At 34.4% G+C, this 15,548-nt stretch overlaps 1 protein-coding gene across 4 annotated transcripts in view; it reads left to right on the top strand.

The window, feature by feature from the left end:
* LOC149805329 (TOG array regulator of axonemal microtubules protein 1-like) overlaps nucleotides 1–15,548 on the top strand; it is a 189,395-nt gene that overhangs the window by 147,227 nt on the left and 26,620 nt on the right. For all 4 annotated transcript variants that reach the window (XM_089949253.1, XM_089949254.1, XM_089949255.1 and 1 more), the window contains 2 exons: nucleotides 7,996–8,186; nucleotides 10,076–10,277. In XM_089949253.1, coding sequence (XP_089805379.1) covers nucleotides 7,996–8,186; nucleotides 10,076–10,277 — 393 coding nt within the window. The remainder of the gene's footprint in view (nucleotides 1–7,995; nucleotides 8,187–10,075; nucleotides 10,278–15,548) is intronic.

Here is a 15,548-nt window from a genome sequence, read left to right as displayed (position 1 = left end):
TGGTGACCCATGTGAGATGGACTATTTTTGTTGTTGGTTCACACATGCCAGAGAGGTATTAGCATAATTTTCTAATATACACCTCTCCCTCGATAACTCGTGCACATCGGGGTCCACAAACATAGACTGCACTATAACGAGGCGCGAGTTACAGAGGGACCTCCAAAAATTGAAAATAATTGCTTTGATATCGATAAAACCATGGGGGGGACATTGTTGGCAAACTGGGCTGTTTAATGACTGAATCCTCATTTTACAATCACGTCGATAATAATTTTTAATAATGCCCTTTTTCTAATGAAGTTGTTCATTATTCTGTTTAAATAACATTTTTTTTCTCAAAATATCCAACATATGAATGATCGTTCCAACTGGTTTGAACAACCATCACGTGTACGCGAAAAATCTGTATTACATCACTGCTTTTTGTTTTCTTGATGAGTCTGTTTCCCGTAGTGGTGTTTAATAGTATCTTGCCAAATCGGTAGTCCATAATTTGGGAACTAGACTAACTGTTGATACACCACCAAACAAGATTCCTTTTTTTCAAAAACATGCAACATTTTTTTTGTGACACGTTTACATCGAAACCCAATTTTTTATTGTTCAATTAGTACAATGTTAATGTCGTGATTTCAATGGAAGTAATAATGAAATTTCTTATCATCGCTGAGGATACCTCTAAAGGCCAGTTCAAGAATTCTCTGAAACTCGCTTGCCCACATTGGTCCGTATCTGTGAAATCAAGCTCTATATTTTACGATATATTCATTTGCTTGGCAGCCTTGTTATCTTTGATCACAGTTATGAAAGAGTTGGTTAATTTAAGGTAGTCTCTGTTGCATACACAATAACGTTTATTACAGTGTTCGATTGATGAAATGAAGTGAGTTCACCTGACATACGACCGAGTCCGCTAGATTTTAAGTTAGTCTGATTTTTGTGCCTTTTAACTTTTCTTTTATTCCACCTCCTTTTTTTATTATTCAAAAGACATAATTAACGTGATAATACAAAGGAGGCCAGCTTTTAATTCAGTGCACCAATACAACAAATACTTCTGCAAGTCAGTTATCAAAACACGGTCGGCACTTAGGTTCTCAGAGAAACGTTAGTGGACATAGCTGTTACAGTAGATTGACGCATTTTACGTTTAATTACAAGAGGACACATTGCATTTATAATGATTACACTTAAAAGGAACTAAAAGATGGAACTAGAAGACAAATTTCAATTAATAAAAAAATTATTTAATTTGTATTTATTTATTAAAGTACTGCCTCCACTCGGCATAATTGACATTTTCATTGATCAAAATTTCCTTACATATCGTTAATTGCGGTGTACTAGGAATGTCGTTTGGAAAGAACATGTAAAAGATTGTATGAGCTACTTTTAAATTTGATATTTCATAGTGTTGATTAAAATTTCCAGGTCCTATCTACTGTTTTCAACGATAAAACAAGCGATACATCAAAGTTTCCGTTACCAATTTTGATCACGATTTTCTTCAAGTTCAACAAATAGGGATAAATTTTTGGGGCATTTTCAGGTTTAAAAAATGGGATCCACGCCTGACACCGTGTTATAAGCAGGTTCATGAGTTATCAGGGTGTGAGTTATCAAGGGAGTGGAGTAAGTGGCAAAAAAGTAAAATCTGAGCACAAAAAAGCAATCTGTAAATTACATGCCTTAATTACAGAAAACTGTATGAAAAATGTACATTTGTTATTGCTACTTTGATCTGCAGATAAATTTTTTATCACAGATTGGCTAAATCAGTGCTGATTAGCAGTTAGTACAAGAGTATGAACGCAAAAGAAATTGATAAATTATTTATGCATAACACTCACTTTAACTAGTCCACAAGCCTACAGTAATTTTTTTGAATAATCGTAAAGTCCACAAATAATGCCTGTTGTATTACATCATTATCAAATTCTTAATTTATAATTTTTAAAGTACTATTGATTTGTCCTTTTCTGGTGCAACATGTTTTTAAGTTTAACAATATCCCTCTCCTAGTGTTTTTCAGTTATATAACATGCATCAGTGATATCAAGAAAGGCATTTATTTCAATTTAGACTGGTCCACTACATATGTGGTATCAAAACAGAATAAATCTGTTACACATCGTTTCACATTCAAGAAACCCTTGTGTTTTCTTGGAACTGTTTGAAGTATATACTATAAATAGAAAATAAGGAAATTAGATGGAAGTCTAACGAGGAATACAGGCACTGGTATTGTTGTTCCCAATTTAACAATCGGCCATGTATGTACTATATTATAAAACAAAAATAAGTTTTAAATAGGTGCAGTACATCATTTTCCTTTGGCCAATGTGAGGGCAATATATTTAGCGACTTACATTTTTAGCAGGTGAGATCATGGCAGTGTCGAGCGGTAGCATGGGAAAATGGTGTAGCATTCCTTAAAGGTATGATTGTAAGCCAAACTTTGGACAGGTATACAAAAGTCGAATGCTAGAGCTAAGCATTGGTAACAAATTTATTATGCTACACAAGAAGCAAAATCTAGCTTGAAATACCAGTATTGATTCTTAAATAGGTAACACAAAAAAGGAGATAAGTGTATTCCCATTTATTATTACCCTTTTATTAATATATAGTACATGTTTGACAAGTAAATTGTAAGCAATGATATGAGCCCTTGTGACGATGAATAAATGTGTACATGAAACGAACTTTAAACTGTAATCGTTATTCTATATCTTGATCTGAACTTGGAATTATTTTTTATTTAAGGGGTACCTGGTATCCATTTTATTACCTGGTTGATTATCAATGGGTGGGTACCCGTGTAACCAGTACCCATTGGCATCTTTAATTATGATGCAGTTTGGTATGAACATTGTCACATACATACTATGTGCACATAGAGTTACATGTGCAATTTATGGGTTTAATCTCATCTACTCAGTTGGGGCAGAGTTAGGCCCCATACATAACAGATTCTTGTCTTTACATGCAAGCTTGAAATGTTGCTTATAATTAGTTTAACTCCAGAACCATCGAACAATTTTTGATGGCAAGAACAGTGTATCTTAGATCTATATGTGTGCTTTTTTATGGCCCTTGTTAGTCCTTTGTGTCTATGTGTGCCTTTTAAAACCCTTGTCAGTTAACATATCTTTACATGGCATGTTGCTTGTAATCAGCATAGCTGAAGAACCATTCCACATGTTTTGACGCAATTTGATGTTAATGTTGTTTCATAGTCTTTTATCACTTTGTCTTGTGCTAAACTTTGGAGAGACAGTTTGGCCGTTGTCAATCGGCTTTTCATCTGTACAAGAGATGTTGCTTGTATCAATGAGTCCTTGAAGGAATCGGATTTCAAACATTCCATGTCATCATTTAGAGTTGTGCTTTCTGAATGTTCATCTTCGTCAAACTTTAGTTTCTAAACACAAGTTCCTGTTTGTTTTTAAGGCCCTAAGGAGCAAATTTTTGTGAGTGAGGTGCTTTATAATGCACCCATCATACTATTTTCTGGAAAATGCTTGATTCACTTAATGCTTATTTGACAGAGGAAAGAGTAGTGGGTGATTTACATTAGAGACCAACCTCTTATCAACACGAGAGATCTTATTTGTGGTTGGTACCATATAAGAGGCACTCAACACAAAATAATGAAATCAACTCATGTAGATCTGTGGACCAAATAGAATTGCTGTGTTGATGGGTGTATTAATCTGGCATTGTCCTGGTTCTTTAAGTGCCTGTGTCAGCTGGCAACCCCCAGGTTGCGACCCAAATTAGGGTGGTGAGGATGCTTTGGAGGGTCATGGATGGTTGCCAGGATTTTCTGGGATGGTGCCAAAACATGTCAGATGTGGAAGTGGGATCATGAGGCTTAGAAAAACTGTTACTTAGGGTCAGTCAAAAAAGGATGGGAATCACTGGCATAGATCCTGATGTACCAGTAAATCATATAACTGCAGATTTGGTTCAGTGCTGTTCATAGTTGACCCCACATCATATTGTAACAATTTTGGTAACTTGATTCCAGAACTATTGGATTTAGTAAACTGTGGCATTTCAGAAATGTATACATTATAAATTTAGTGCATACATTAGTGTCAGGTTATAATAAAAAGAAATTGAAAAGGTTCATTGTTTTGATTTGGCATTTGTTTTGGTGCAGTAATACTTTGAAGTTTATATCATGTTAAAGAAAACAGATTATTGAAATGCCTTGTCCATGGACTCACCATGGTAGACAGTCTGGGTTTAAAACAATGGTACGTATTAAACTCACATCCTTTTGATCACAAATCCAATGCCATAACAACTGAGCCACAATGACTTTCTTGAATAAGTAATAAAAATCCATGTTATCTATATAATGACTGTAAGGTTAGGCAATTATTAGAGTATTTACGTCACAGCTAATGGTATCATATATCTTTGTTTACTGGCATACATGGTGCAAACATGACCCTTGTTTGTGGACAACTTGAGCATAGATAATGTTTATCGGTAATTTGAAGACACTAGTTAAATCATATATTTCAATAATCTGGTATAATGTCTTTGTCACAAAACCAATCAGCTGACACATTGTCTTTTATATTATATCAATATGGGTAGGGAATATGAAGAACCATTTTGAATAAATACTAAGATAATTATAATTTTGTTGTTTTATTCTCCAATGGCTGTGTTATTGGTATATTGATTGGGATATGTATTTGCAGGTGATTGAATGGAGATGGTAGGGTATTAATGCTTTCTGTATTTTGTAATTACTTTTAACAATTATTAATATGTCAATATACCCTGGATTAACAGGCAAATGATATAGTTTACAGCTTATTTGTACAGTCATTAATGCCTGGTATATATATATTTGCATATGAATAGAGAATCGTATATTTTTGCTGGACCTTGAATTGTTCTTAAAAGTGTTTACCAAAACACTGTTATATATAGCCTGTAGAAATTCATCTGCTAGGACTGCTCCAAAGTACAGAATATATCCATCATTTATGTAGAACATATAAGTATAGAAAATTAAGATGGGGACAATACATTCTAATAATTGAATGCTTTTAAAGCGTCATTAGGTGATCAGACTTTTAAGAGAGAATAAATTTTCTAAACAGAAGTCATTCAACTTGATAGAAAATCTTGCTGTGTGTGTGTTTCAAAGATGATATGAACCATTATAGGACATGGAAATTAATACTTTATAAAGAAATTTGACTAGATGACATTGCCATCTTTCCAGAGTTATCTCTCCTTACTTCCTTGATGACAACAAACCCATGGTGATGCATTTGCTGAATTGGACTTGCATTATTTTCAAATAGGGTCAAATAGTTTACAAAATGACAAAAATGACAAAATGACAAAAATGTAATTTACTGCGACTGATTAGGTCAACCCATTCCTAACGCTTTCTTAAGTCACATATATTTATATGAACAGACTATGACATAAGTGAGATGAATTTATGAAAAGGGGGTGGAGGTGTTGTGCAGAAGGGTGAGTTTCATGTTCTGTGATTCTGGAGCAAGTTTGGTATATAATTCATCGTGTTGTACCAAAGTCAATATATTTTAACTCCTGGCTTTGCCACTCATTAAAATATCATGCTTTTGGTAAAACACAATAAAACAGACAATATCCTATCTACAACAAAATATCAGTTAGTAAAAATGTTGCTTAATGACCACTGCTGGCAACACTTGGTAAAATAAATACCAATGAAAGAAGTCTTGTTAAGTGAAATTTGCGTTGAAGTTTTTCTTTTATTTAGTGGGTTATGTAGTCATCGTAAATGTGATGGGCTTGCATATATTTAGATGTGAAAAGAATCAGTTACTTGTCACATCTACGTTCACAATCATTTCTACAAGAACCTAATTAAATGAATATTCAGTGGCTTAGCTGCCTTTATTTTGACATCTGTTGGGAACTGAATGATGCTTCAGTATGACGACACAAGCTAATTAACAGATTAGTTGTCTCTTGCCAATTGCATTTTGTGACAGGTTCCAGTATCACAGTGACATCTGGGTGTAAATCAGCATTATTTCATTAAAATCACACACCACAGACAACTTCTTTTCCGGGGTTTTCCTGGGTTCTTCCTCCATCATTAATACTGGCTGCCATATATAGCCTATCGTGTGCTGAAAAATGGCGTTAAACCCTGCTACAACAACAACAACAGACAACTTCTAAGCTGTTACCTTTGGTTAATATCTGGATTATTAGCTTAACTGGTCATAGACCAAAAGAGCTTATGGGATGGCCTGTTCTCTGCAATATTTCTCCTGTACTACTTGGAGGTTTGACGTAAAACTGTATGTACACATTGCCATTCACCCCAAGGTCTAGTTGGTCCCAACAGTTTTTTTTATATGACACTGGGGAAATGGGAGCAAGTACCTTTTGAAGGACACACTAAAGCAACTGATACAGGTTGTACTGGGCAGGTATCAAACCCATGAGCCTTGGATTATAAGTCCAGTATTCTACTATAGCTGCCTCTGGTCCAAAATGAAAATAGTGCTACTCAGACATCCATTATGGCCACAATGGCAGCCATCTTGAAAATTTTGTTATTGGTTTGACTCTTCATTGGAAAGTCATATCAATAGGGTTTTTATAAAAAGACTAGTTTATGTCTAGTTGGTTTTCAATGAAAATTGTACTGATCTACTACAGTGGCCATCTTGAAAATCTTGTAGCTTCTCTTCCAAGATGGAAAGTCATATCAGTTTGTGGTTGTTATATAATTAGTCCTAATGAAAATGGTGCCAGTCTAACCTTAAATATGGCCACCATAGCAACCATCTTGAAATAGTCTTGTTGCTAAATTTTCTAAAAGGAAAGTCATATCAGAATGTGGGGGGGGGGGTTTACTGAAAAAGTACGTCTTTTTGGTTGGAAAATTATACGCACTAATTTGACATCCAGTGTGACCATCACGAAAATCTTGTTAGTACTTCTCTAGAACTGATGGTCATATGATCATAGTGTTTTCACCAACAGACTACTTGTGATGTCTGGTTGTTTCTAAATGAAAATCATGCCCCATAGACATCCAATATTGCTGCTACAATAAACTTATAGAAAATCTTGTTCTCACTAATTTTCCTAAATGAATGGTCATAGCATGAGGTTTTCATCAAAAGTCTTCTAATGCTGTCCATGTTGTCCTAAATGAAAATGCTGCCAGACCTCCTAATAATATGGCCACCACAGCAGCTAATTTGACAATTGTACTGCCCATGAATATCAGAGATATCAACCTTTAGTAGCTGGAAATCTGCCTAACATCTGGGTGTAGATCAACATTATTTCTTGCTAAAATCACACACTGTAGACAACTCATACATATTGATATTGCATCTATGATCTTTGTAAGATTTTTGCAATATTTTACTTAGATGAAATGCAAAACTTAATACATATTATGCTGATCATCAGAAGATATGCATGTTGACCAATCATATTACTATTTTCAGAAGGGTTGTCTGCTTTTTGTTTGACAATAAACTCATCTCAGTCATTGGCTGGGATAGGGACTTCTGTGTAAATTCACGGATATACATTTTGGGGGGGAAATGGGAGTGGGAGGGGTATATTTCTTGACAGAAGCATAACTGTTTGTTTGGTCTTAAAATTAATTAAAGGTTTGTAGGAACCATGAAAATTGGTGCCTACCTCCTTTTGAAGTAAATTCACAGTACCCAGGTAATGCTTGCAGCTAACCACAAAATAGAGCACTTGTGTATGTATTGGCTTCCCGTGGGATGAAGGATGGGTATAATTCTGATTATGATGCTAACATACAGTAACAAACTTAGTTGTAACACTAGTATGAAATGATGAAATTACTAACTGAAATGGACTTAAATTCAAACATAGAAACTTCCCACATGTTTAAGTTTGCCTTGTTTCATTTAACAATCACAAACGCATCAAAGTTGTCATCATTTTATTGTGTCTTTGCAGGCATGTTTGATAATATTAATGGTACAGAGCATGCCATTACTGCAGGAAACTCCCAATCACAAGAGCGGCAGGACAAGAAACCAATAAAACAGGAGAAAAAAGATGTGCCAGGTGGGGTTTTTGGGGTCAAGGTTAACAGATCAGGATCACAGGATGACACAGGGATTGTGAACATAGAAGATCTTGAAGATGTAAGTAAATGAGTTTTTTTAAATAAATTTTCTTTACTGTAAGCCATCCCATTCGAACTTGGTATTATCCGTAAGGGCTAATAAGCTTGGGCTGATTAAATTATTGTACATTGAATGATTTTAATCAAGTTTGTCTAATTTCTCTGCTTTCAAGGCTTTAGCCTAGACAGTAGATTCAGAAGTAGTGTATTATCTAGCCTTAAGCTGTACTTTATTTTAAAATCTTTGACACATTTTGTGGGTTAGAATCTGTGCAGATATGATCTTGTAACTTGAGACTTTTATGTGCAGTGTTTTCTTGGGTTTGCATGACATTTGGCAGAGTACAATTTAGTAGTAAAGATTTACAGTTTTTAATTGTTGCTGTCACATTGCTTTCCAAACTACTTTTCTTACTCTTCTGACATTAGTTGTTGCATGTCAGAGTGAGGTTAGAAGGATCTGAAATCTAACATAGTTGTGGGGATGGCTTTTTCTTTTAAAAAAATAAGGATCAAGATGTTGGGGAACCAAATGAATAAAAACTAAACAGTTTTAATAAAACACTGTAGTTTATTTAAAATCATACATACCTATGCTTTGCATTTGATATGACTGCATAGATAATGTGATGAGTGCATTTTACTCAAGTACTGTACTTGACTAAAAGATGTCTTCTGATTGGGATTTCCAAATATAGAAAAAACATTTTCATCAGACTATTCTTGTGTATCAGTTTCATCTGAGAAAAATTGTCTTACTTTTTATTTTGAAGCATGGGATATGCTGACAATCTTGTAATTTTCCGTTATTAGTTATTTATATATACCCACCATAAGGTGGAGCTTGTTATTTTGTCAGTCCATCTGTCTGCTACCAGTTTGATTTCTGTACAGTAACTTTATTTATCCAGTGATTTCATGCTTAAAAGCGAAGTCAAGGTCTTTGTGACTGAAAGAAGAAAAACGGTTTCTGCACAACAGCACACTTGTCTGTCATGTACATTTACCAAACTTTTTGTGGATAATTTGCAGGTGTTGTAAGGAATAACCCAGTTGATTTCAGGTTAAAAAATCAAAGGTCAATATCATTGTGTCTGAAAGATGTAAAAGGTTGCTGCACAGTAACTCAAGTTCTCCAGCATCTGTTGTTACTAAATTGTATGGATGGCTCACACTTGCAGTATGGATGATCCAGATCAATTTCAGGCTTTAAAGGTCCATGGTCAAGGTCAGTATAATTGAAAGAAGAACATTTTCCACAAAATTACTTCAATTCTCCATCTTCCATTTTCAAATCATGAGGTGAAAGATCAAGGTCACTATGACTGTCAGAAGCAAAATGGTTTCCACACACTAGCATTAATGGTATATGACATACCTAAACCAAAGTTTGTGGATGGCTTCCACTTGTAGTAAGGTTATTGATTTGGGGTTCAAAACATCAAAGGTTAAAGCCATTGACAGATAGATGGAAATTGTTTTCCTTACAGTAACATTAGTTTTACTTCATTGCTCTGATCCATATTTTGTGCATGCAATTGTAGTAAGGAAGAAGCCTATTGATTTTAGGGTCAAGAGTTCAAACGTCATGATCATTCCCATTGAAAGAAGAAAACTGGTTTCATTTATTGACCTTGGGGACTATTAAAAGGTCAAAAAGTCAAAGGTCAGTGTGACTGTAGCCCAAATTAGAATGCTGGCAAGTTTATAATATGCCATTCACACTAGTCATGGAGGCAGTGCAATAAAAATACATAATATATACAGCATAAACATGTTTCAAACAATTCATCATTACTACTGGATCATAGTTTTGTATGACAAAGTTTCATTTCCTTGCAAGCATTTTGTTACACCGTAGATTTGTGATTTATATTATTAAGCATGTTTTCTGTTTCATTCAAAAAGGAAACTGACAACATTGGGCTAGGTAAGCAGCTCAAAGAAAGAATAGCCCAGGCTCAACAACAGAAGCAGGAGGAGGCTGAGAAAAAGAGGGCAGAGAAAGAGAAAACACGACAAGAGCATGAGGAGAAATTGAAAAAGGAACGAGAAAGGCAACAAGAAAAGTTACGGCGTCTAAACACAAGCGAGAGTCTAGGTATAGAGTGTAAGTTCTAACAGCACACTGGGAGTGCTGTGACAGCTGCAAGTGCTAACACAAGAATGATTGTAATGTTCTGTTTCTTATTATAGTCTTTATGTCATGTGCTGTATAAAGGTTATTTCCCCATTCCATTTGTTTCAATAGCACATGATTTTGGAAAACCATGTGTTTTATTTATTACAGTTGATGATAAAGTTTCATGCTAAATATCAGTCTGTGAATTTTTTTAAAGCATTGTTTCAAATTCAGATTGATTTTGCACTCTGTTAATTTTTTAAAAACATTGTTTCAAGCTCAGATTGAATTTATACTCCTGTTAATTTTTTAAAGCATTGTTTCAAACTCAGATTGATTTTGCACTCATGTTGATTTTTTTAAGTATTGTTTCAAACTCAGATTGATTTGCACTCATGTTAATTTTATAAAAGCATTGTTTCAAACTCAGATTGATTTTGCACTCATGTTAATTTTATAAAAGCATTGTTTCAAACTCAGATTGATTTTACACTCATGTTAATTTTTTAAAAGTATTGTTTCAAACTCAGATTGATTTTACACTCATGTTAATTTTTTTAAAAGCATTGTTTCAAACTCAGATTGATTTTGCACTCATGTTAATTTTATAAAAGCATTGTTTCAAACTCAGATTGATTTTGCACTCATGTTAATTTTTTAAAAGCATTGTTTCAAACTCAGATTGATTTTGAACTCATGTTAATTTTTTTAAAAGCATCGTTTCAAACTCAGATTGATTTTGCACTCATGTTAATTTTGTAAAAGTATTGTTTCAAACTCAGATTGATTTTACACTCATGTTAATTTTTTTAAAAGCATTGTTTTGAACTCTGATTTTGCACTCATTTGGTCTACATCATTATAATGATTGACACTCTAAGAGTTAGTTTCATTTGATGCTCTTTAATCCTTACTTTAGAGGGCTTTTTGTCAATCCTCTTCTCATTCCTTAAGACAAAATAATCAAATGAAACTTGTTAAACAAGACATGGAGCTGGTGAAAGTTTCTACCATCTATCTATCTATCTCTCTCTCTCTCTCTCTCTCTCTCTCTCTCTCTGAAACGGGATTTACAGTTTAATTGTTATATACAATTCCTGACCTTTACCAATTTGCACTGATAAATTAACAAAATTATTGCTTCACCCATTGTTTTTATGGTAATAAATGTTTATTATCACAAACATTAAACATCTAATCAAGTTAGAAAACAAGTCAAGATCTTTATATTTGGCTATAATTGTAACAAGACAGTCGGGTTGGGGTTGGATTATAACAAACACTTTTGATGGCAATGAAATTATAACATTTATTTTATGAATGATTCAATGAAAAAGACTGTTTGATTCATGCACCAGCAAAATCCATGTATTGGATATTGAACAGAATATGCAAAAACCTGATAATTTATTGTGATTTAAATTAAATGTGTACTGATATACAAGAAAAAATTTAAATATTAGAAAGATAAATGATCAATGATTCAGCATGATTCCACATAAGCAATGGAAAAAATGATTCACATAAATATTGACAGTATCCTCACAAATAGTAATAAATGATTTAGTTCAGTCAAAAAATGATGTATGATATGTTTCGCTCAACTAAATTAATGATACATGATGTGTTTCACTCAATGAAATGCAACGAGTTTTCACTCAAATAATGAAATATGACAAGTTTTCACTCAAATAATGAAATATGACAAGTTTTCACTCATATAGTGAAATATGATGAGCTTTCACTCAAATAGTGAAATATGATATGAAACATTGATATATGTATATCTTGCGGAGTCGAACACAAATCCAAAAGGTCTTCTCAGCCCCAACGTTCTGTCAAATGGTTGAAGAGCCACCATGAACAGTCTGCCCCTCCTGATCAGACTATAGATCTGTAAAATCTCTCTGCAGACCTGTTGGTCCAGAAGCCTTGGTTCTTCACCACGTGATGACCTTTATCTTCTTCCAGGCCACTATCACCCCCGACAGCAGCACACTGGGTATAACACAACCCATATTAGCACTAGGGCTAAGCAACACCTACAGTATGGTGCATATACGGAGATACAACAAAACTATCACTCCGTCCCTCCTTTCGCTCCTTCAGCACTACACTGAGCATTCATGTCACCATTCACCAGTCACTGGCCATCATTCAATCAGTCACCAATAAGTCAGCTCTACAGCTGATGCTCATCATAAAGTGGACTGCTCACTGACAAAACTCTTTGTAATGCTAACTCAGAGCTTATATTTTCTGTTGGGCTGGCACAGAGCTTTGATGTTGATGATACTGCACAACAATCCCATTTTATTCCCCTGACATGTAAGATTCATAATTTCTGGGCAGGTTTATTAATTCATATTGCAGTATAAGGTTTTTGCAGTATTCCAAGTTGTGAGTAAAATGGTTGCATTTGTGACTAAAAGTTCAGAATTGGGTAGTGGAAACTGTCTTCTGTTTGCCCTCTAGTGACCTTCGGAATCATGCTGTGTTTACTAGAAATGATATTAACACTTTCTAATTAAAATATGTACCAAGGTTTATGATAAAAAGAATTTGGCCATTGTAAACTCAATTCAGAGCATAATCCCTTATTGATCGTGAGACTCATTACAAGTGACTAGTCTGACTTGCAGCTTATAAGTGATCAGTGTCTATTACATGATTTTAGCAATCAGCCATTGCTAATTGTATAGATAAAGAAAAGTACAGACATGGCAACAAATATGAAAATCAAGTTCGCAGTAAAATTATTTTCAGTCATAATACCATAAATGCAGATGATATTTGTTATCACTGTTTCTCCTTAGCTATTTGGAGGGTTGTCATGAAATTCCCAAGATCTAATTTGTCCAAAATAAAAATTGACACCATTCAGACATATAATATTGTCACAACAGCAGCCATCGGGAAAATCTTGTCATTGCTGCTCTTGAATATGTCAACATAGGGTTTTCACTAATCGACTTCTTATGATGTCTAGTTGGTCCTCCATGAAAATGGTGCTGATCAGACATCCACTGTGGCCACCACAGTGGTTATCTTGAAAATATATCACCACTACAGAATTAATGGTCATATCAGTATGGGATTTTCAATGAAAGATGTCTCATTATGTCTAGCTAGACCTTAATTAATATGGCACCAATCTGACATCGAGTATAGAACCACAGCAATCATCTTGAAAATATTGTTATCATTACTCTTTCTGAATCAATTGTCATATTGACATGGGGTTTTCAGAAGAAGACTTCTTTTGATGTATTGTTAGTCCTAAATGAAAATGGATCTGCTTGGGCAGCCAATATGGCTACCACATCAGCCATCTTGAAAATCTTGTCTTCCTGAATGGTCGTCAGCATGGTGTTTTCACAAGAATACTTTTTTATGATGTCAGATGGGTCCTCAATGAAAATTGTAATGATCTGACATCATATATGGCCTTGAAAGCAGCCATGTTGATTCCAAAAGAAGGCTTCCTAAGATGTTTAGTTGGGTCTAGATTAATATGGTACAATAAACTTTGAAAATTTTATTGCTGCTCATCCTAGATGGAAAGTTACATCAATATTGGGTTTTTACCAGAAGACTTCTTATGATATCTGGTTGGTACTGAATGAAAAGGGTATCAGTCTAAAATCAAGTATGGCCACCGTGGCAGCCAGCTTGAAAATTTTGTTTTTGCTACTTCTTTGAAATGGAAAGTTATGCCAACATAGGGTTTCAGCAGTAATTACATAAAATGAACCCAATCTTTTATTATGTCTGCCAGAATGAATGTTTTGAAATCTTGTTACTAATTCTCATAAATGGCTCATCATATCAAAGATGGGCTTTCATCAGAAGTCTTCTTTTGGCTTCTGGTTTGTCCTGTATGATAATGGTGCCAATTTTTTATCCAAAATGGCTGCCACATTGGTTGATTTGACAATCTTGTAGATCAAGAATATCAGTGATGGCTTCAGCACTCAGTGGTTAAAAAGAATTAATGATCTGGTTTTGGATTCCAGGAAGTAATTATCAGATAATAAAATGTTAGTCCCTTTGAGGGACTCTTGTTTATAATTGTTCAGTTTTGATTACTAAAACCTACATTTTGTTTAATTTTCAGCCACTAATTCCCCACTCAGTTGATTTTTTTAAATATCAGTTTCATAGTTAATGCTTGATATTGACATGGTAATTGCTTTCACAATAGCCTATCTGTTCAGTATGGAACAGTATCTCACAGCAGATACATAATACAGTGCTTTCATGATCAACATGAAAATTATTGAAACAAATTTCCTTTCTGCAAAACCCAACAAGTCTGCATTTGTTTAGTGAATTGGACATATTTTGCACTAATATGTTGGCCATGTTAAACAGTTGGTCTTCTAAGAGAGGTAAAAATTTTGATAAGAAAAAGGGATGCCAGACCTGCCAACTCTTTGATTTTGCATTAAGTCTTATGAAAATTACCCTTAAAATATGGACTTACGGCATACTAGCAAAAACTACGGAAAATTATCTTATCATTGCCAAAAAATCCAGATAATTGGTTCATCTGTGTTTTATTTGGATCCGGGTTCCATCTTAGAGTTAGTAAAATTAGTCAGGGAACCAGATTAACTTTACAGCAGCACCCCATATGCTTTAAACTGCACTGAATTGTTAATGCAAAGCATCTGCATGATCAAACTGTTGATTATAGAATTTTGTAAAATGAGTCCAGAAAGTGATGCATCTTTAAGATGAAAGGGAAAACAAGCTTCTAGAAAAGTGTTATTAATCAACACAGAAGAATAAAAAGGAGTATTCAGATTCTTGGAAATAAAAGCTAGAAAGGATACAATTACGTTTATTGGACATCATGTACCAATTTGAGCATGCCTTGTGGCAGGAGATATGATTGCCATCATCATGTGAAATGGAAGAGAATTTCCAAGAATTATGTCAAGTTGAGAGATAGCAACAAGTCATTGAGCTGCATAGGGTTTGGAACCAGAGTTTGTGTAACTGTACTAGTGGTAAATAAAATCTACGCATACATTACAAACTTTTAAGTTGAACATAATGTTTACCGTCAATGCATTGAACTTTTAATTATGTTTTCCAGCTTTACAATAGCAGTTATTGATATTTTGTTACACCTTACTGAAAACTGGTCAATCTTACGGAAAAAAATTAACTGCCTTACTGAGAAGGATGCGTTAGGGTTAGCAGGTCTTGGATGCCAAGGGATTCTGGCTGTAAATAGCCAGTGAGATCTCT

The sequence above is a fragment of the Sinohyriopsis cumingii genome, chromosome 2 (assembly GCF_028554795.1).
Source record: "Sinohyriopsis cumingii isolate HCF-2022 chromosome 2, ASM2855479v2, whole genome shotgun sequence".
Lineage (NCBI taxonomy): Eukaryota > Metazoa > Mollusca > Bivalvia > Unionida > Unionidae > Sinohyriopsis > Sinohyriopsis cumingii.
The sequence above is the reverse complement of the archived record's forward strand: the minus strand, read 5'-3'. Positions and strand labels throughout refer to the sequence as shown.